This window comes from Vombatus ursinus, unplaced genomic scaffold (assembly GCF_900497805.2).
Source record: "Vombatus ursinus unplaced genomic scaffold, bare-nosed wombat genome assembly UNPS02014770.1, whole genome shotgun sequence".
Lineage (NCBI taxonomy): Eukaryota > Metazoa > Chordata > Mammalia > Diprotodontia > Vombatidae > Vombatus > Vombatus ursinus.
The window spans coordinates 16,764,047-16,786,515 of record NW_020954548.1 but is presented as its reverse complement, the minus strand read 5'-3'; the positions used below and the strand labels follow the sequence as shown (position 1 = coordinate 16,786,515).

At 35.9% G+C, this 22,469-nt stretch overlaps 1 protein-coding gene across 15 annotated transcripts in view; it reads right to left on the bottom strand.

Annotated features, from left to right (window-relative positions):
- The window catches only part of MPDZ (multiple PDZ domain crumbs cell polarity complex component), a 218,252-nt gene that overhangs the window by 29,806 nt on the left and 165,977 nt on the right, over nt 1-22,469 (bottom strand). For all 15 annotated transcript variants that reach the window (XM_027862857.1, XM_027862856.1, XM_027862854.1 and 12 more), the window contains 9 exons: nt 16,912-17,074; nt 15,612-15,808; nt 14,611-14,702; nt 14,272-14,362; nt 12,589-12,669; nt 3,350-3,442; nt 3,158-3,232; nt 2,439-2,613; nt 112-257 (listed from right to left, as the gene is read on the bottom strand). In XM_027862857.1, coding sequence (XP_027718658.1) covers nt 112-257; nt 2,439-2,613; nt 3,158-3,232; nt 3,350-3,442; nt 12,589-12,669; nt 14,272-14,362; nt 14,611-14,702; nt 15,612-15,808; nt 16,912-17,074 — 1,113 coding nt within the window. The remainder of the gene's footprint in view (nt 1-111; nt 258-2,438; nt 2,614-3,157; nt 3,233-3,349; nt 3,443-12,588; nt 12,670-14,271; nt 14,363-14,610; nt 14,703-15,611; nt 15,809-16,911; nt 17,075-22,469) is intronic.

The window sequence follows — 22,469 nt, the reverse complement described above, 5'->3', positions numbered from 1 at the left end:
TCCATGGTTATATAGTGAGTATTTGAACCCAGGTAGTTCTGATTCCAGTTCCAGCATTTTATCTACTCTGCTTGCTTCTTATCCTGAGATATTTACCACCTAAGTGCTCACCAGCAAAGTGTCTGCTCCTCCAACGATGCTCAATCCAAGCCCAGTGCGTCCTTTAGAAATGTCAATTGTTGTTTCACAGCCAGGGATAACTGGACAGGTCGCTGGGTCAGAAGGGAAAGTGGCTGGGGTGGAGGACCTGCTTGTGCCTTAAAATAGAGAAGATAAGCTTGACTCTATCAACAGAATGAAGAGGTAGAAACTGAGTTAAAGTTGCAAGGATTCACTGATATGTTTTGGGAGGCAAAATCTCCCACCAAGTAGGTGATATATTATTCAAAGTTTTATGATTCTATGCAGTAATATAAATTGATTCTATGAAATAAATAAATAAATATTTGCATATATCTATGGCCCACACACAATAAATAGGTAAATAAAAAGAGCTGAATAATCTCAAACTCAAAACATCTTCAGCAATCTTTGGTTGGAGACCATACCACTATTTTTACTTTCTTTCTCTTTCATTCTATTCACATCCATCTATGGTATAGTTATTACTTTTCTATAGCATTTTAAGGATTATAAAGTACTTTCCTAACTTAATATTCCCTAGGAGATAAGAGCAGTATTATTATCACCATTTTAAAGGTGAGAAGGCTGAGGCCCTCAAAGGAACATGTAAGCTGTATGACCTTGGGCACAGAACCTCTCCAATCCTCAAGTTTCCTCATCTACAACACAAGGGAGTTAAATGACATGACCTCAGAGATCTGTTCTAGCTCCACATCTATGCTTCAATTATCCTCAATCATTTGCTCAAAATCACACTAAGCAGTGTCAAGACTGGGAACTTGAAGCCAGGTCCCCTTTCCTTATACCTGGTGTCTGATTTAATAAGGTGTTAAGAGAAAGTCTCAAAATCATAATGATTCTTCTCCTTTATGTACATCATGTAAACTAAAATTATATATTTAGTTTTATGATATTCTTCATTTAATATGTTACCCAAGAACTAGTTTTAAGAAAGCCAATCAATAATAGCTTAAGTTTGAGATAAGATGTTCCTCTTTTTAGGAATTACAGAGAGATAGACCACTTTCTTCATTCTAAAATGGTAAGAACAGGTGTAAAGTATTTTCTTCTCTTATGCTATTTTTGCATGTATGATTTCAAATTATTTGGGGAATGCTATTCTGGGAACAGCAGAAAACTTAATGTGAAAGGGGAAATTTTCTAGAAAATCTTCAAACATTTTAATGAATTGGCAAATGTTCTCTATATAAAGTATTTCTTTCATCAGATACATACTATTTTGCTTTGAGATACTGTTTTGAACTATTTTTTGAATGTTTTGAACTACTGTTTCCCTAAAAAGCATTCCAAAAAAATGTGAATGTTTCAGGTTTTTTTATGCCAAAACAGATGAATCCTTTGGGGTTGTTAACATAACCAAATGGTTTCCCTACATTTCACAGTCAAGAACATTAAACAGTTTTTTGAAGAGAAGATGGTGCAAATGCTTTAAAATGTGTTTCTGCATGAATGAGAGGTTTTTATACAAGAAAAAGTTTTCCTAAATAGATGCACCAACATGTAAAGGAATAGCAGTAACTTATGTTTACGGCACTTTAATACAAAGCACTTCTCTCAAAATAACATTTACTTTATCTCAGGTGCGCAGCATGAAGTATTATTATCCCAGTTTCACAGATAAGAAAGTTGTGATTGAGAAAAACTAACCATTTTTGGTTAGGTAGGATATTTAGTATCTGATTGGAGACTCAAACCTATGCCTCTTAATTGCAGGTTCATCACTTTTTCTACTATGTCAAACTGCCCTCATGGTCTACATGGTCATGGGATCCTAGACCATGTTATAAAAGGAGACCTTCTGGCATTTTCATTACACTCTCATGGCATATTCTCCCAACGCTGACCTTTGCTATGCCATATTCCACACTACTACTGGTCATGGTATAATGGGATTCCAATACATAATGGTATTTTCTGAAGTATAAAGAGAACAAAATGATCCTAGTTTTCTAACCTGTGAATCAGAGAGCTAGCTAGGCTGGCAGAGGTTATAGACTATAGAGCTTTTTTTTTCATAACAGAAAGAATAAAATGTCCAGGTCACCCAATATTTTCCCTTGAGGCTACATTCCCAAAGGGAGTGAAACAAGTCTGTGTAGGACCCCTACATTATATATAACGTGAAGGACGTCCAATATGAAAATTTTGATCTGGGGCTGTCACTCACAAGCATGCTTTTAGAAGCACTAGGTAGGCTACTGGCTTCTTTACAGTGATCATCTGCTTGAATTGGGATTCTTATATACATACAGACTCTAATCTCTGAGACTTGAAGCTTGCAGTACTATCCTTACTTCTGATAGGTTCAGGTTCTGGAGATCCAGAAGGGGGCATCACTGGAGCTTGTGAGATGTTCTTTTTTTCTCCAATGGATACACTGAGGGTTGACTGGACAGGCTGGACTTCTGGGTCCTCCGCATTAATAGTAAGTTTCACTGTGTTCTTTGCAGTCTTCAAAAGATTTATAAACTGATTGAATAAAACAAAATTAATGAGCAAATTAAAGTAATGCAATTGGGACATTGATATCCCCAGAGGTTTATGCTTTCTATGACTAAGAGAAGAAATAAATATATTTAACGCCTAGTTTCCTCATCTATATAAATGTAAATGTTTGACCAGATGATTTCCAAGATTCCCTCTAAGCTCTAAATATTGAGAATCCCTCTATTAGACTACATGTATCTGGGAACAATCAGATCTGTGAATACATTAATAAAAATGTTACTCTGGTTATAAGATTGAAAGAGGATCTTGTTAGGATCCAAGGAAGTTTAATTATTTTCAAGGAAAAGTAATAGTCATTCAGTCAGTCAACTAGTGACTAACACACACACATACACACCACACTGTATACAAATATGTATATACATGGAATTACGCACACACATATACATGTATTATGCATACATACCAATCATACTTCTACATTCATTAACACACAAGCACATATACACACATGTACTTGGCTATAATTGTTTTATCAGTCACTCTCCTACTTTGATAAAGGTACCTTTTCCACAGGATAGCCCACAACAACTTCATCATCCACTGCTAAGATTTGATCTCCAACTTTGATACGTCCATCCTAGGAAGAAAAAGGAAATTTTCTGATACCTTTTTTTCTTTCTTGGAAGTAATACCCTACCTCTTCTCCACACATACACTATATTCTACAACAGCCATTATGCTAATAAAATCTCACCTTTGCTGCTACTCCATGATCAGTTAGACTCTTTATGACAACTCCATTAAGTGTATCTTCTTCACTGATAGCAATGCCCAAACCCCCTTGATCCTAGAGAAATAAAGACCATAGAACTCAGACAATTTCAAACAAAGAATTTTAATGTCCCCCAAAAGAAATATATGCAGGTATAATGTCTTCTGCTTACCATATTCAACACTTAATAACAGAGAAGAAGTTGAAAATTGATTTAAAGCCCATTGTTTAAAGAAATTAAGATCTCTACCCTTCCCTCAAGGCTTTATAATTTCCTTCTTAAAATCTGATGCATGTTCTCACATCTAAACCCTTTTGCAATTGAAGCAGAAATATCTGCTTAACTTTGAGTATAGACTCATCTAACTAAAGACCAGCTGAGCCAATGTGAGAGAGGTTCATCTCTAGGTGGTTTTACACTGGATGGTGGATTTATTTTGGAGCCATAGAAAATGATTTCCTAAATCATGGAGGGGTTGTGCTGTGTATTAGTGGAATAAACATCCACGATGACAAAATCATGCATCTTTCAAAGCACTGACACACGTATGTTAAGCAGCTAATAAATATATATATTTTTAATCTAACCAATATTATACGTGTAGAACTTGGAAATGTTATCTGAGACATCTGCCTGATCTTCCTGTATCTCTGGTCGCCTTTCAGAAAATATGTCCTTTCTTTTTCACCACTCCCCTTGCCTGTCCTATTCTTCTTTATGTTCCTTCCACTCAAAATAAGAGCTGATCCAAATGCAGCCATTAATCTTATCCTCCCTGTGCTAGCCAGGGCTTAGTATCCAGAGCCTGTTTCCATGGATATTTGAGTTTTGAGATTGCAGGGCTCCAAACTCTGGAGCACAAAGAGTCTCACTAAAAATCTGCCACAGCCTCAGAACTGAACTTCTTTTATCCATAGTCTTCACATTTTCTTTTATCAAAACCAAATGCTTAATAACATCAGCCTGTGATTCTCTTTACTATTAGGTATAACAACATTAAAATAGTTTTTTTGGAGTGTATCTCAATCTAACCAGAGCCAACAATACTTTTCTTTGTAATTTCTGCACATACAACAGACAAAAAAGTGAAAGGGAGGATTGAAACTGTTCTCATTGCTGATTGGAAATGTATACATGTCCTCCCATCCTTCTTTGCAGAGGTGACTGGCAATAGGTGTGGAAAGTCCCACACATTGTCAGACTTGGTTGATATGCTGGTTAGTTTTGCTGAATTGTTTTCTTTTGCTTCTATTCTTCTTTATAAGGGTTGGCTCTCTACAAAGCAGGGGTTATATTTGAAAAAGAAAGTGATGTAAAAGCAAAAAGATATTAATAAATATCTTTTAAAAGTATATATTGGCACTTTCCCTACTTTTGGAGAAAAACTCTTCTTCTAGAATGGCAAAGGAGTGCCTGACTCTCCTGTGAGAATTATTACATTTATGCATTTTCTAAGTTCAATTGTTTATTCCTTAACTGATTTTCCTTGGCCATTGACTCACAGGATCTCAGAGCTGGAAGGATCATGGGATCATAGGCTTAGAGCTGGAAGGGAAATTACAGGTCCTTGTATCCAATCCCTTTATTTCACAGATGAGAACTACAGAAATTAAGTGACTTGCCCAGAATCACAAAAGTAGTAAGTGTCTGAGGTGGGATTTGAACTCATGTCTTCATGACTATAAGCCCAATACTCCATTCTCTATTCAATACTGCCTCTTTTCTCAGAGTTCACCTAGTCCAATCTATATCTAAGAAAAAACCTTTACCTGACCATAAACGTAACCTCCCCTACTCCAGGTGATGCTACCACCCAGATGCCGATGGGTACTCAAGGGCCCAATAGGAGTAAGACATGTGGATCCCTTCCCCTCCATCATGCCAGGCCCCAAGCTGGATTCTCTCCTCTGGATTAGTTCTGACCTCTTACACTCCACTCCACCTGTTCCTGAGGTAAGCTCGATCCTGGGGGCAAAGCCCAGATGGCAGAGTAAAAGCAGTGACTTGCTTGAGCTCTCCCCCAAACCCCTCCAAACACCTATAAAAATGGCTCTAAACAAATGCTAGAGCAGCAGAACCCACAAAAAGACAGAGTGAAACAAATTTCCAGCCCAAGACAACCTGGATGGTTGATAGGAAAGGTAAGCTAGATCCTTACTCTGCTCTAGCCCTATCACTGGTTCCACTCTTCTCAATAGCCATTGTTCAGGCACCATTTCTCCTTCCTTATCAATTGCACTACTGCCCTCCAGATCGCTAGGTATTGCCATCTAATTTGCTACTGTACACTACGGTCTTCTGGCTTATCAATGACACGTTCAAATTCACTCAGGTAAGTACTAGCTCTGTGAAGTGGCCAAACCACTTCATTTCTGCTTGCCTCAGTTTTCTCAAATGTAAAATTGGGATAATAATAGCACCCGCCTCCCAGGCAGGTGAGGATCAAATGAGATAATATTTGCAAAGTGCTTAGCACTGTACTTGACACACAGCAAGTGCTATGTAAAAGTTATTATTGTTATTGTTTTACATTTTCCAACTCTATTGGGCCCAATACGTAGACCACCCAGAGTTCTGAAGGAAAGAGAATCTGCTCACTGTTGCTGTTAGACAAAACTCTCATTTTTCCAATTTAGGGAGTTAGTGAGTAGTTAAATTCTTATCTAGGAGTCAGAAAGAATAGACTACATTAAAAAAAATAGGAAAGTAAATCTTCTGAAGACACTACCTAACAAAAACTAAAGTCAAATACGAATAATTTTCTATAAGTTTTGGATTTTCCATGCCACTGTCCTTTTCTATTTGAACAAATAATTGTGAATTGACTTTTCACATATTGGTAATAAGTACAAGCATGAAATCATCAAGATCAGTGATTTCTAGGCAAATGATTTGTGTGTGTGTGTGTGTGTGTGTGTGTGTGTGTGTAGGTAGTATTTAGAAAGAGAAAGGAATACTGGTTCACAATTTTGAGGTCATCATTGATGCTATTTGTCAATAACTCTCCTTATCCCTTACCTCACATATCTCTTATTATTTACATCCTATCATTTACACACCCTATCATTTACAAATATTGTTTTCAGCTCTTCAAAAAAATCTGGGACCTGGCTCCTCCTTTCTACTCCCACTGCAATCAACATAGTTTAGGTCTAGAGTCTCAGGGGTGGGGAACCTGCGGCCTCGAAGCCACATGTGGCCTTCTAGGTTCTCAAGTGTTGTCCTTTGACTGAATCTAAACTTCATAGAACAAATCTGAAGTTTGGATTCAGTCAAATGGCCACACCTGAGGACCTAGAGAGCCACATGTGGCCTCAAGGCCACAGGTTCCCCACCACTAGCCTAGACCTAATAATATCCTTCCAACTGCTCTTCCTGCCTCTAATCTATTTCTTCTTCCTAAAGTGCTGCCATCATCATGTCACTTCTCACAACCTACCTAGCCCTGACATTCAAGGCCTTCCACAACTGATTTCAGTATCTGTCCAACCTCATCATTTCTTCACAAAGTCTTTGTTCCAGGTAAACTAATTCACTTTTTTTGTTGTTGATGTTTTTTGTTTGTTTTTGGTTGGGCAATGGGGTTAAGTGACTTGCCCAGGGTCACACAGCTAGTAAGTGTTACATGTCTGAGGTTGGAGTTGAACTCAGGTCCTCCGGAATCCAGGGCCGGTTCTCTTTCCACTGTACCCCACGTAGCTGCCCCACTAAATTACTTTTTATCCTGCCTTCTTATATTTTCATAATTTTGCTTGTACTGTTCCCAAGGCTTGGAGGAAACTACCTCAAATCTGTTAAAGTCCTATATTTCCTCAAGGCTCAATGCAGAGAGCATGAAGACTTCTCTACTGATCCCCAACCTCATAGCTGAAAATGATCTATCATATTCTTCTGATTTTTAAGAGTGCCCTGTCTAGCTCTCAGCTTTACTCCATCACATACTACCTAGTTTCATACTTATTTGTGTAAGTTCCTTAAAGAGAAGGCAAGGACTATGCCATTTTTTATCTCTTTATCCCCAGTGCCTAAGGTAATACTTTGTACAAACACACCAAACACTTGGTGGAGGCATATTAAAAAGTATCTTTTCAAGTTTCCTAGAAATACTAAGAAATAATATTTCTCACAAAAGATACTTCTAGAGTTTCGAGAAAAGCCCCTTAGAAATGTGGGTTGGAAGCAAAAAGTAAGGTCAAAAAGACCTTTCTTAAGGAAATGGATTAAGGGTAGAGTACTAAACCTTTATAAGAACGAATAACTCTCCTCTTGCTTATATCTTTATTTTTTCTACACCTAAAGTGATTTGGTTATTGACTCATCTGAAGGGCAATCTCTTCCGCCTAAGGAGATTAAAAGACTAGCATCCCCTCTTTTCATGGGATAGCTAGGTGGCTCATTGGATAGAAAACTAGGTTGGGAATCAGGAAGAGTCATTTTTCTGAGTTCAAATATGGCCTCAGAGACTAGCTGTGAGACCCTGGGCAAGTCATTTAACCCTGCCTGCCTCAGTGCCTCATCTGTAAAAGAAACTGGAGAAAGAAATGGTTATATCAGAATAAATAGGAAATAATTAACAGAGGGAAGGCCCTAGAATTAAGAGCTATTTGGAAAAGCTACTTTAAAAGGTGGAATTTTAGCTAGGACTTTAAGGAAGCCAGGAAGTGGAGATGAGGAGGGATAGCATTCCAGGCATGAGGGAGAACCAGAGAAAATGCTTGGAGGTGAGAGACAGGATGTCTTGTTCGTGGAACAGCAAGGTGGTCAGGGATACTTGATACAAGATTACATTGGGAAGGAGAGTGTAAGGTACAGGAAGATTGGGAAAGTGGAGAATATGGGTTAGGTTAGGAAGGGCTTTGAATGCCAAAAAGAGGATTTTATACTTGACCCTATAAGTAATAGGACATCACGAGAGTTTAATGAATATGGGGTTGCCATGGTCAGACTAGCACTTCCAGAGAATTACTTTGGTGGCTGATTGGAGGATGGACTGGGGTAGGGAAAGATTTGTGTCAAGCAGACCCACTAGCAAAATATTATAATAGTCCAGGTTTTGTGAGGTAATGAGGGCCTATAACAGGGTGGTAGTAGTATCATAGGAGGGGGGGATATGAAAGATGTTGCGAAGTACAAACTGACAGGCTGTGGCAGAAGGATTGGAGGGAGGTTGGGGGAGCAGTTTAGCTTTGGACATGTTGAGTTTAAGATGTCTACTCTACATCCAGTTATGGATGTCTGAAAGGCAGTCGGAGATGAGGGACTAGAAGTCAACAGAGAAGTTAGGGAAGGATAGGTAGATCTGAGAATCATCAGCATAGAGATGATAATTAAATCCATAGGAGCTGATGAGATCACCAAGTGAGGCAGTATAGAGGAAGAAGAGAAGAGGGCTAAGGACAGAGCCCTGTGGGACACCTATGGTTAATGGGTATGATTTGGATGAGGATCCAGCAAAGAAGACTGAGAAGCAGTCAAATAAGTAGGAGGAGGACCAGGAGAGAATGGTGTCCCAAAAACCTAGAGAGAAGGGCATATCAAGAAAAAGAGAGGGGTCAGTGTCAAAGTCTGCAGAGGAAGAATAAGGATTGAGAAAAGGCAACTGGATTTGGTAGTAAGATCACTCATAACTTTGGAGAGAGCAGTTTTACCAGAATGGTGAGGTCAGACTGTAGAGTTTTAAGAGAGTGAGACATGTATAACCTATATCAAATTGCTTACTCTCTCACAGAGAGAAGAGGAGAGGGACAGACATAATTTGGAACTCAAAATTTTTAAAAAAAGACTATTAAAATTGTTTTTACATGTAATTGGAGAAAAAATAAAGTATTACTTAAAAAAAAGGAGAGTGAGAAGAGAGGAAGTGGAGGCACCTATTGTAGATGGCATTCTTTAGGAGTTTTACCAGAAAGGGCAGAAAAGATATAGGATGACAGTTAATGGGGCTGGAAGGACTAAGAAGGTTTTTTTTTTTGAGGCTGGGGAAGACATGGGCATGTCTGTAGGGAGCAGGGAAATAGCCAGTAGACAGGAAGAGATCAAAGATAAGTGACAGAATGGGAAATACTAGGGGGCAATCTATTAGAGGAGTTGAAGTGAAATGGGATCACTTTTGCCCTCCTACGAAAGCTTAAGTTGGGAAGGAGAGAAAGATTGTGAGCCAGGTACTGAACTCCTTGAGAAAGGAAGGGGAGTTCCCTGGAAGTTTGTCTTTGTTCAATATTGGTATAAATGTTACCTGAAAGCCTGGGGCAGAGTCATGTCAGAGGTAATGGAAGACTATTCCAGTTTGAACATATCTCTTTTCAAGCTAAAAATGGCTTGGATATAGATTAATGATGAATCATATGTTTCTGGCATGATAGTTAGTTCCCAAATTCAGAATGTAATATTAGTATTATTTTTCTTTGAAAACTTAATGTTTATTAAGCTAAACAGAAGGAAAACACTTTAATCTCATCTATTTAATATGGAAGCTATAAAAATCTGGAGAGTTGGGGGGTGCTAAATTACTCAGAATGACAGTCTATAGATATTATTAATTTCCCACTTCACTTCTGTCAGGATGGATACTAGTGAGTAGCAAGAATAGCTTCGTGGAAAAAAACAAGTCTATGATAGATCACTCAAAAAAGTATAAAGTAAACAGGTAAGGAGGCAAGCCAAGATGTCTAAGGATAAGGTTTCTTATGCTATACAAAACAATGAGCAGGGAGGGTAGGGATATACATACACAAAGTAATTCTTGTCTTTGTGGCAGATTCAGAAATGAGAAATCCAGTAATAATCTGCTCACTCTGCTTGTATTCAGCTGAAATATTTATCTGAGGAACTGGAAAAGGAAAATTCTATGTGCTTCAATGAGCTGGTACTTCTCAATTGTGCAGGATGTGCTAATAATAATTCTGACCAAAACATATTTACATGCTAATAATATCTGATATTTTTAAAAATATTTAAATGCTAAATTGAAAAAAGCTAGTCTCAGAGGGATTCCCTGTTTATAAAAAAGATATGTTTGCGGATATCTCTCTACATAAGAATATATTGCTTTTATATAGAATTTTAAAGTTGTAAACTATCACATATACAGGGGTATGCTGGAGACAGTTCTAATTAGCTTGGAAGAGAGGATTGCTAAAATTTTCAGTGTTAGCATTTATACCTCAGTAATTGGTGATCTCGGTAAATCAGAACTTGATGTATTGTTTTGTTGATTGTCTAGACTAAAGAAAGTAATAATAATGCAGATCAAACTCAAATGTGTGCACTGCATGCATTTATATGTATATGTATATATATGCACACACACATATACACACATGTACATACATATACATATATGTATGTATATCTGTATAAACAAGTGTATATATACAGATATACACACACAGATACATATATATTCCAGAAATTTTATTGTTTAGTTATTTAAGTTATGTCCAATTCTTTTTTGACCCCATTGAGAGTTTTCTCAGCAAAGACAATGGAGAGGTTTGCCATTTCCTTCCCCAGCTTATTTTACAGATGAGAAGACTGAGGCAAACAGCATTAAGTGACTTGCCCAGGATCACACAGCTAGTAAGTGTCTAAGGCTGGATTTGAACTCAGGAAGACGAGTCTTCTCCAAGCCTGGCACTCTATCCACTGCGCCACCTAGCTGCCCTAAATCAGTTTGTTAAATATGTATCAGCGCACACCTATTTTATTCTATAAACACTGATGACGATGATGCTGATGATGACTACTAGTATTTATATAATGCTTCAAGGTTTGCAAAGCACTTTATATACATTATCTCATTTGATCTTTGCAACACCCCTGTGTTTATTTGATGATGTAAGGCAGGTAGTGCAATTACTATTCTCATTTTAAGTATAAGGAAACTGAGCCTCAAGATGTTAACTGTTTGGCCCAAAATCACAACAATTCTCTTTACTTTTCATTATTTTAATACATAGAGGCAATGTGGCAAAGCTAGGAAGACCAAGATTCAAATCTGGTCTCTAACACAAGGTGACTAGGTGATCTTGACCACTTTTCTTTCCAGTGTGTTAGGCTAACTCTCTAAGATTATATGTTTCAGAGAATGTACTACCTTGCATTGGTAGAAGTTTCCTCAGGCAGTAGTTCCCTGTACTGATGAAATCACAAATCCAATCATCCTTTAATGATTACTATAAATTGTAATATATATGCATGTGTGTATGTTTATGTAGCACATATGTGTGCATATATTGGTATATAGAGTATATATGTATATATACATATATATTTCTAAAAATCAATGCATGTATATATACCTGTACATATATACATTATCTATCCATCCAGCCATCCAGCCATCCAGCCATCTAACTTGCTAGATCAACACTGAACAAACGAGGGTGTTAAATTTCCCAGGAGTACTAAAGGGAAGTTCTTAAGGAGTGAGAACGTGGATCATTAACAAAGTTTCTATCAACAGACTGTGTAAAAGCTATCTTCTCTTCCAAACTCCTATCTCCTAAATTAAATGTGTCTTAAGTCTGCTTAAAATAAGCACTACTGGAGTGATTCACTTGTACCTTGTAGTGAAGACTCATGTACATTTCCAAAATAAATCAGATATATCAGTACTGTAAAATTATTCAGGTTACAATCCACATTTAATAATTCAATACTTTAAAAAATGTCAACTTCTTGTAGGTTTACAGTCAAATTGAATGCTTATTACTGAACACATCTAGGTTCCTAATGCCACAGAAAATGAAAAAAATATATAAAAGCTATCTTTCAGAAAGTACAGGACTCAATTATTTGTGTTACTCTTTTCAGAGAAACTCGAAGAAAAAGCTGCCTGTACTTCATTACCTCTCACTTATCAGCCTTTTTGTGATCTGGCTTCAAATCTCATTAATCAACTGAAATTAGTCTCTCTTTTTGGTATTTATTTTCTTTATATTTAAGCTATATACACTTAACCATGGTTTTGTTTTTTGGTTTTTTTTGTCTCCTCTATTGGGCTCTAGGGATTATTTCATTTAATGTATGCTGCAGCGGCATCTAGGGCAGTGCCTGGAACATTACAGGTCCTTAATAAATGTTTGATTGGGTGTAATGGACTGACTTTTGGTGTCCATTATAAATGTTTTCCCAAAAAATTGATTTCTCTTTTAAGCTATTACTTAGAAATTGTTTTGAAAAGACACATAAACTTCATGGCTATTTAAAAAAGATTTACCTTGGGAAGTTCCAGTTGATGAACATTTTTAAAAGAATTGAAGTCTATTGCTATAATAGAACTGGTAGTACTCAAGTCAGCCTACGGGAGGAAAAAAAACAAAAAAAATTCAAGTATATTTTCAAACAAAAAGATCCGTTTTAATCAAAACAATTCAATGGAGTGGCATTGTTGTTGTTGTTGTTATTATTATTGTTTAGCACTTGATGAAATTTACAAATATATTTTCTTACAAATTGAGTTTTAATCATTTTATAAAATAAATTACCTTCGAGGTCAAATGATTTTCCAAAGTTGCCTAGAATTTCTATGATGAAACTTTGCAGAAAATCTCTAAGGCACAGTTTCTTAACCTGAGATCCATAAACTTTAATAAAAAATTTTTGAGTACTATATTTCAATGTAATTGTGTTTTTTTGTAATATATACATATATATGCCACATTTAAAAACACTATTCTGAGATGGCTACAACACATATAAAGTTAAAAATCCCTACTTTAAAAACTCAAATGCCCTAAAACAGCAGGTTCTTCCTCAGCATCCATCAACCATTCTTTTTTCCACTTTTCTCTCCTCTAAATGAAACTAATCATCATTTAAATGTGTCAGTTTGAAAACTGTTTTTTGAATCAAATAGAAATGAACTGAGGATTGTGGATGACAAATATTGGCCCAATAGTACATCCTGGTATGACAAATAAAAGGCTTTTTTTATCTGCTTTAACAATTGCATAAACTTTGTGGATTAGTTTAGAGAATTTTGAATATTTTTAAATCATTACCGAAATTTGTAGTGGTGTGCAAATTATGTAGGATAAGCAATTTGGTACCATTTTGTGACAGCAATTGTGTGTATATACATGTGTGTGTGTGTTTACTACCACTGACACGATCCGGAACCTTTGATCAACAACACAGAATTTAGCTGATTTTCCCAACTTAGCACAGTTCTCTGTTAGTCGACCGCTATATTTTGCATCACACACGTGTGCTTTTTTGTTGTATTTTAATTCTGTAGCACTTAGGAACTGATATTACTCCAAAGAAACATATAAGACCTGTAGTTCTTAAAGAGCACACTTTAATGATGGAAACCTAAGGAGTATAATTAAGGCTAGATGTGGAAAAATGAACTGTCAAAGGTGCATTTAGGATGGTAAGTGTTGTTTAATGATGAAGAATTAGTTATAATAATAGCTAACACTTACATAGTGCTTTAAAATTTGCAAAGTTCTTTATAATTATTATCTTCACAACCATCCTGGGAAGTACAGGGTATTATCATACAATTTTACAGATGAAGAAACTGAGGCAAAGTAACCTCTGTGACTAGTACAGGATCACACAACTAGTAAGACTATGCAGTCATATCTAAACTCAGGTCTTCCTGACTCCAGACCCCAACGTTCTATCCACTGTGCCACCTGCATGCCTCATACATTAAAGAATTAAAGAATACGTGACAAATGACTGGAAATTTAATGCTAAATCATGTAAGACAAGTGACTGCAGTAAAAAGAGAATATACTGTATGTGAAAAGATTTTTAAATATGTAAAAAATTAAGGTACCTATATCAATTAATTCGATTATTTTACTTTGTCCTAATCAATTTGAGCATCACTCTACAGAGTACTAAATTAAGTCCTTTCACAAAGAAATAAAATATGTAACTAAGATACCTCCTGATTCTGAAGAGCCTCTACAGTAGAAGGTAAACCTTCCAGTCCTTTACCAGGACAAACAGCCATTTGATTCACTGCATCTTTATTTCTAGAAAACAAAGTATAATCATGCTAAGTTCAATTTAAATAACATATCTGTCTACAGTAACAGGTGGCAGTTAGGCACTAAAATAGAAATCTGTGATATTTATTTATTTTTTAAAATATACGTTTTGTTTTTCATTCATGCTTTGACACAGTAGACATCTAGTTAGTATTTGTGGAATAAACAGAAAAGAATGTACAATTGACTTGCTAGCTAAAGCATTTGGAAAACAATAGGAAAATAAGGCTTACCTGATAAAAATGATTTTTACTCTTGATGGGGCACATTTAATTATTGATGAGGCATTCTGATGACTTCTTCCATATAAAATTTGTCCATTTATCTGTATAAAACAAATATAGACTAGCCTTAAAATTTAGATTTCTCTAATTCATAAAACACTATCTTTAAAAAGTATAGTGTGTGTCACTTTTGATCATTCTGATGAAATAACTGTCTTAACATACATACATACACACAAGCACATATAATGTACGTATGTGTGTGTTTATGTTTAACCATCAATCTCTGAGAGTAGAAATAAAGATCATCTCTCTCTCCCTCTCTGTTTCTCCTTCTATCTAGCTCTATCCCTCTGTCTCTGTCTCTCTTTCCCCACCCCATACACAACACACACACATAAACCACATAGTTTAATGACCATGCAGTGTCTGAGATTAGTCACCATGTGCTCTAGTAGTCTAAGGCATCTGTCAGGCAAGCAGGAAGTCACTGGAGCTTGCCGTCTTCTATTAGCTCCAGTCACTTACGATCTGGCTCTCTCATCAATTAACAGGCTACTCAAATTATTCAGAGGATCTTCCTGCTGTGACTGCTGCCAGTTTCCTAGTATCTAACAGAAATCTCCGTGGTCAGAGTCCCAAATGAGTCTCTGTTTGACTCATGGGCAACAGAAGTTCTAGGGTGTGCTTTTATTTTATACTATATTTTATAGTGCTTCATTTTTACAAAGCACCTTCCTCATCAGTTATCCTGCGAAATATGTAATGTAGGTACTATAAATCCCATTTTACAGATTAGCAAATAAGGAGTCAGAGAGGTTAGGTGACTAACCCATGGTCATTTAGGTAAAGCCAACCTGACCTTCAATCATCAATGAGACCCTTTTTTTTTCCACAATAAAATGATAAGAGTGAATTATTGCTGCATTGCAAATTGGTGATTCTATCTTTTACTAGGATTTTCTTGTCTTCAGTATGTATCACAGAGTAGTATATCACAAGAAAGTTACCTCCAGAAGTTCATCTCCAATCTGCAGTCGACCATCTTTCCCAGCTGCACCATTTGGGTCAATTCCAACTATAAAGACACTCATTCTTGATCGATCTTTGTTTCCAGCAAGACTCAGGCCCAAACCAGTTCGGCCTTTTTCTAGTTCAATCATGAAGAGTTCACCAGCTAGGGTTCCATAGCGCTGAAGGATATTTTCTATATAAAATTGAAAGTGAGCAGGTTTCAGGAGCTAATTATTGTTATTAATATCTAAGAACTTTGATCATCATTACTTAGTTTCAATCTCCAAATGCTACCACCTCCTTTGTAAGTATTATATACTTTATGCTGTTTCTTCAGTTTCCTATGTCATTTTTTGAAGAAAGGTACTTTAACTTAAATCTTAAAAAAAAAAAAAGAAAAAGAAACATTGCCTTCTTTTTAACAACTTTGGCAAAATTAAAGAACCTCCCTCCTTTGCCTTTTAGAATGGTTAATTTTCTTAGAAGATGGCCTTTTTCTTTTCTTTTTTGTTTTTTGAAAGCTACAAAGTAATTTGGATGTAATTTAAATCGAAGTCTTCACTACGCCATATGAGCAAACTGACACATAGGGATATTAAATTGATTTGTTCACCATAATGCAACTAGTTAATGGCAGAACCAGGGCTAAAATGCAAATCTCCTGAATTACCTATAGGGAACCTTAACCTGGAGATAAGTCTTGCTTTCCCTGATGGAAAATTGCTTGTATACTAATGTACTTTTCATGAGCACAGCAAAATAAACATTCTTGAGGCTGTAATCCTGAAAACATAACTGTAAATAGGAATAGCTCTTGGAATTCCCTTTTATTTTAAATATCAATAAAGTAAAAGTGAAATTTTTTGAGTTTCTCACATTTGCAAAGTAAGAAAGGATTCAGCTTTCAGGTCTAGTTTACTGCTCACTCCTAGATCACGTTGTCTCTACGTTGAGGCCAAAAGACCATAACGATTAGACTATCAATTATACATGCATACCAACTATAATTAATTATAAACAATTTAATCATCAAAGGGAGCCCATTTATTCTTGCTTTCATGGAAGTCTCTTTATAGTAAACACTATAAATGGGAAAGTCTGTATAAAGAGGATTTTAAAAAAGAAAGAAAAACATGATTTGTTGCTTCAGGAATGTGTGCTATATTCAAGCAAAACCATGAATAATTTTCATTTTCAGATTATTCCGTTTAAGGAAACTAAACAGGCATTCACCTGGACCCAAACCTGTCTATTTTAACACTCCTTTCCAAAGACCATTCCAACACAACAACTTACTCCAGCTATAACCAAACTCGTCTTCTTTGTCTCCATCTTCTGAGACTTTGCTGGAACATGACTCTTCAGTATCACTGCTCATTCCAGAAAATGTTGAAGGAGGGGGCAGAGACAAGCTGGGGAATGAAGACTTTTCAGTCTCTGAATCCAACTGACTAGATGCCTGTGGAGAACAAGAAGAATGCAGTAAATATGTGCAGTCTAAGGACCAGAAAACTTCACAGAATGAAAAAAAAAAGTAGGAAACAATAACAACTATGACTTTAATGTTTCAAACACATAGCAGTTACATTGTGGAATGAAAGATATAGGGGAAAGTGATGGCATTCGATCACATGTATACTATGATTGACAAGATTCAGTTAAAGTCTAAACGTATTAAACACAGCAAAAATTCAAAGTCCAATTTAATAGACTGTTATGTGTTATTTTCAAAGTCAAGAATCATTCAGTTTTGAAGACTGAAATGACTATCATAGGAAATTAGCACAAACTTCCCCTTTAAAAAAATTCCTCATTCAAATTTTTTCATAAATATGCAGATGGAGTGGGTGAGGCTTGAGGGATTTGGCAGGTTCTTTCAAGAAATTAAAAGGAAGTTAACTGAGACATCCTGCTTTGAAATAGTAGCTCAACTGAAATGTCTACAAAACACACACCTTAGATTTACATTGAATTTTTGCATGCATTTTTCATATGCCCCTCTTGTGAAGAAAATGAGCTATGAATTCAGGATTCTCAACTCTACAAATGAGAAAGCATACATAAAGCACTCTGCAAACCATAGAGCACTATATAAATGTTATCTATCATTACTATTACTTCCTGACTCTTGTCTTTATGGAATCAGAGAATCGTGGAATAAGATGGAATGTCTGAGAGTCATCTAGTCTGATCCCAACCTGACAGTTCAGATTACAGACCTATTTTTGCATAGAACTTCACCGTCTTAGAAAAATGAGTCCAGGCCAATACACTGGAACACTGGCACCTTCAGAGGAGGGGCAAATGTAAAAATATTTGCTCTAAATATAAATAAGTCCAAAGCGATATATATGTATGTACATATATCACTTTGGATTATTTATATATGAGTGGGCATAGTTATAGTTACCCAGCAAATAAGCAATCATTAAACCACTATTAAAGTCTGGGTATATGTATATATTTGCATGCCACAATTTTAATACTGATTTCCCAAGAGAAGAAAAGACCCCAGAAATGCAAGTACCATGAGCTTTCAAAGCCTTCCCTGGTATGTCTAAAATTACACTGATCATTTTCCTTTTTCTCCCTCCTATTATACTGTTGCCTGTATTTCATCTTAGTCTTCATTGCTTCTTGTACATATATGCCTGGGCAGGGACTAAAATTTATTTCTTGGGCAACCAACTTCTCCTAGCTCCTAGTTACATAATATTAGGTACATAATAATAGGTGCTAACTGATTTTCAATCAGCTGTTCAAATAAACAGCACATGGCAGAATAGTGATAACAACTGGACCTACAATTTGATTAGTACAGGGACCTTCTGGATGAGGAAACTCCCTCTATCAAGGTAAAGCAAAACCTTCTCTGCAATTTAGTCTTACGAGAATTTCCCTAGAGCAGTGGTGTCAAAGTGGGGCCACTAAACCATACATAAGGATTCCTGTGAGCTACACATTGACTTAGCAAGCCATATATTAATAATATCTGTTTCATTCTATTTTTTATTTATTTTGTCAAATATTTCCAATTATATTTTAATCTGATTTGGATGGCACTCAGGAAAGGTGGGCCCACAGGGGGCCCTCCAGTATGTTTGACCTCTTTGGCCTAGAGCACTGAAATTAAGTGACTTGGTCACACAGGCCCGTATGAATCTCAATCAGAGGCCAAGTCCTTCTGGCCTCAAGGATGGATATCTACCTGCTATATTAAATTTCCTCTCATGACAGCATGTTAAAATAAAGACTATGTTGAGTAATTATGTAGCTCATAGAAACAGAAGGGGATTGAGAAGTAATTTATCCTCACATTTTATAGATGAAGAAAATGATGCCCAGAAAGAGGTTAATTGATTTGCCTTAAATTACAAAAGAATTTGGAAGAGAGTCAGGATTTGAACTCAGTTCCAGGATTCCAGAGTTCAATGCTTCAAGTCCAATCCTTTTTTGAAGATACCATGAAAATGACTCAGAAAAGGACATCAGAATTTCAAAGTACCAAGGAGTTATTATTATGCATATTAACTGCCCTGTCACAACAAAGTGCTGATCACATGATGATTTTGATTAACAAAGACTGCTGCATAACAAAGCCTGCTATATAATGAATGAGCTTTTCCATTAACAAAATGTTATCTAACCAGCCTAAATATTGCTATAACAAATGAAGCTTTTGTGATCTTAAAAAAAATGTGAGGCTGCTCCAAATTTCACCCAAGATGAGCTTTGTATTAATCTCACATGGCTCATACGATTCAGTCAAGTTTTATTAATAATACATTATAGAAATGTCTCTAAAATTTTTCAGTTATAAAAAAAGGGTAACTTTTTTATGATAAATGGAAATGATGGAAAAGTAAGAATTAGGAAAATTTTACCAAATAAAGCAATGAGCAAACTTAAAATATAAGCTTCCCAAAACTCTAAGAGAATTTTGGCAAATCTAGAAATGCAGACTGTATGGCTCCCAACAAAATTATGGCATGACGTCTTACATAAATGAGTTCTATTTAGGCTAGAATGTAGTTAGCAAACTTCTTTGCCTGGAATTCTAGGTCCTTCCCAGCCTTATCTTGATCCACTTCACTTCATGCAGTATCTGTTACAGCTAAAAATAGGCTATACTTTCACCTACCCTCTACCCAACAATCCAGCTTTTAACACATTTCTATCTTAGCTCACATTATGCCCTATGTGTGGAATTTCCCTTCCTTTTTCCATGTTGAATTCCTAACAATCCTTTCAAGCCTGCTCATGCCAACTCCATCAAATTCCATCCTTCATCCCTAGGTCAGAAATTACTTTTCTACCTTGAACTTGACTTTGCTTTGCAACTCTGATACACGTGCTGTGTAATGTTTATTTTAATTAGCTATATGTGTATCTTATCTCTCACAAGGTCTATGGCTTATCTAAACTTCCTATTGCCCCTGGTGACTACTACAGCTCTCTGAGCATAGCAGCAACTTAATGTGTATTTGCTGAATGGTATCTTCCTTGAAGACATCAGCTTGTTAGAAATACTCCTTAAGATAAAGTAAAATCTTTCAAAAGTGCACAGTGCAAACCTAAATGTTGCTATAGCAAAATACATGAACTCTTTAAGACTAGCCTTTTACCTACTGGAAGAGTGAGTGAAGTCCATTTCATTAACACTGACACACCTCCTCCCACTGAGCTTATGAATTAGCTCATTGTTGGCACTCTACACATTCCTTAATAGTAATGATAATCCTTTAACATGCATATTTTATAGCTTTCAGGATAGCACATAAGGTAGAAAACATAAGCTATTCTGAAAATATTACATGCCACATATATACGCACACATGAATGGCAACCATCAATCACAGCACACTAAATGCAACACACGCACTTATTCGTATAAAACTACACAGGGAGACAAACCTTAAATGGTGTGGGAGCAAAAGGGTTAGTTGGGGAACAACGGAAGGTAACTCTACCTGGATTCTGTACACCCTACAGTAACAGAAAATAATATTCCACATATTATGGATTATTATCAACTTCAATTATGCACATTCTTATAGTATATAATCCCTTGCATATTAAAGATGGGTAAAAATCTGCTGTAATTCATGAAATGCTTCCTCATAGACATGAATGGCAAATTCAACCCTTTCTATGATCAAATACCAGTATACAGTTTTTTTTAATGCCTGCTAATTTTTTCTAGGTTTTCCAAATTTACCAGAATACTAATTTTCATATAAAGTCTACAGAAGCAGAACTGCGTATGCTTCTTCTTGGTCCAGACACTTATCATCACAACATTTTGGGAATATAAATAGACTCATATCCACTATTACATAAGGAGGGCAGATGTAGACATACTATTCTGTTACTACTATGGACAAATCTGTTAATGTAGTAGTTTTAAAATTGTTTGCAACAGTGCAAAGTTTTCACAAATAACTTTTCATAAGTTGAACAGAAAAAAATAATTCATTTACAGACAACATTAATATCAAAAAATCAAAACTACACAAAAAAGACAAACACAGAACAATCACCCTTACTGTTCATAAGGGACATCTAATTTCAGTTGCAAAAATGAACTGGATCTAGTATAGACAATCTGTTTAAAAGAGTAATTGCATGCCTCCTAGAAACGCAAAAGTTTGGTTGTTTTTTTTTTTTTTGTTTTCCAGATCAAATTTAGCAATGTAAATTAAGAATTCATTAAAGCAATAACAAAGTACACAGCGCTTTTGGAAAGAGGAATTGCAAGCTAAAGGCATTATCCAACCTTGTCAGTGTTGAGCTGCAGAGAATCAGCAAAGGGGTTAGTGCTGCTGAAACTGTACTTAGTGTGAAGGTTGTACGGCAGGGAAGGCAAGGGGGGTTTCTAAAAGGAAACAGAAGAGGACCTATGAAGAAAAGCAGTTCTCACGTATGGCTTCAGAGCTAAAATGGAATATATTCTATTATAAGCTATATGTGTATATAACTATATTTAGCTTTTAGATCTAATTATTAATATAATCAGAATACTTAAATAATCTGAAATTAAAAGTGTTTAACCTAAAAACAAAATAATTGATGCTCCTTTTAAATGTTAAGAAATAAAAATAAGGAGTTCACAAGGGTCAAAACCAGCTCATAAATTTAAATATGGAAACTGGTTTGTCTGATGATGGCCCCACCCCAAGAGAATGCCTTTGTATTATTCATTGTATCAACAAATACATAAACACACATACATAGATGTTGACATATAGATGCCCCCACTATATTTTAAAGTATTGTAATAAGTACATTTGTTTCCTCATTTCAGAAAATAGAAATAATTTTACATTCCATTATATATGTATATATTCAAATACAAAACAAAACATTATAGTGTGCCAGTTCCAGAATCTCCACAGCTATGCCCTCTTTCCCATTTTCCATTGTACTATTATTACTTTTATTAGTTGTTAAAGTTATTTCTTTGATTATTTCATGCTTAACAACAAAAACAAAAACAAAAGGTAAAGAAAACAAATAGTTGAAGAAATAAATTTTGTCAATTTCTGTTTTCCTCTTCCTGTTGCTGGGGATAAAGGGAATGAGAAATAGGGTTTGGGGAAGTTGTGGGTGAAATCCAAAGAAGAAGAAGATGGGACACAGGGGAATCAACTTGAATAAATTTCCCTGAAAGGAAGTGAAAGACCTCAGGAATAGCCTATGAAAGTTCCTTGCAGTCTCTATTTTTTAACTTGTCTGTAATAATCTATAAGCCAGTATTTCTAGAGCCTAATAAATTGAAAAGAAGGATGTATGCCCACTGTAATCCAGTGTTTCCATAGTTTTTGGTTTTGGTTTTTTTTCCTGGGGGGGATATT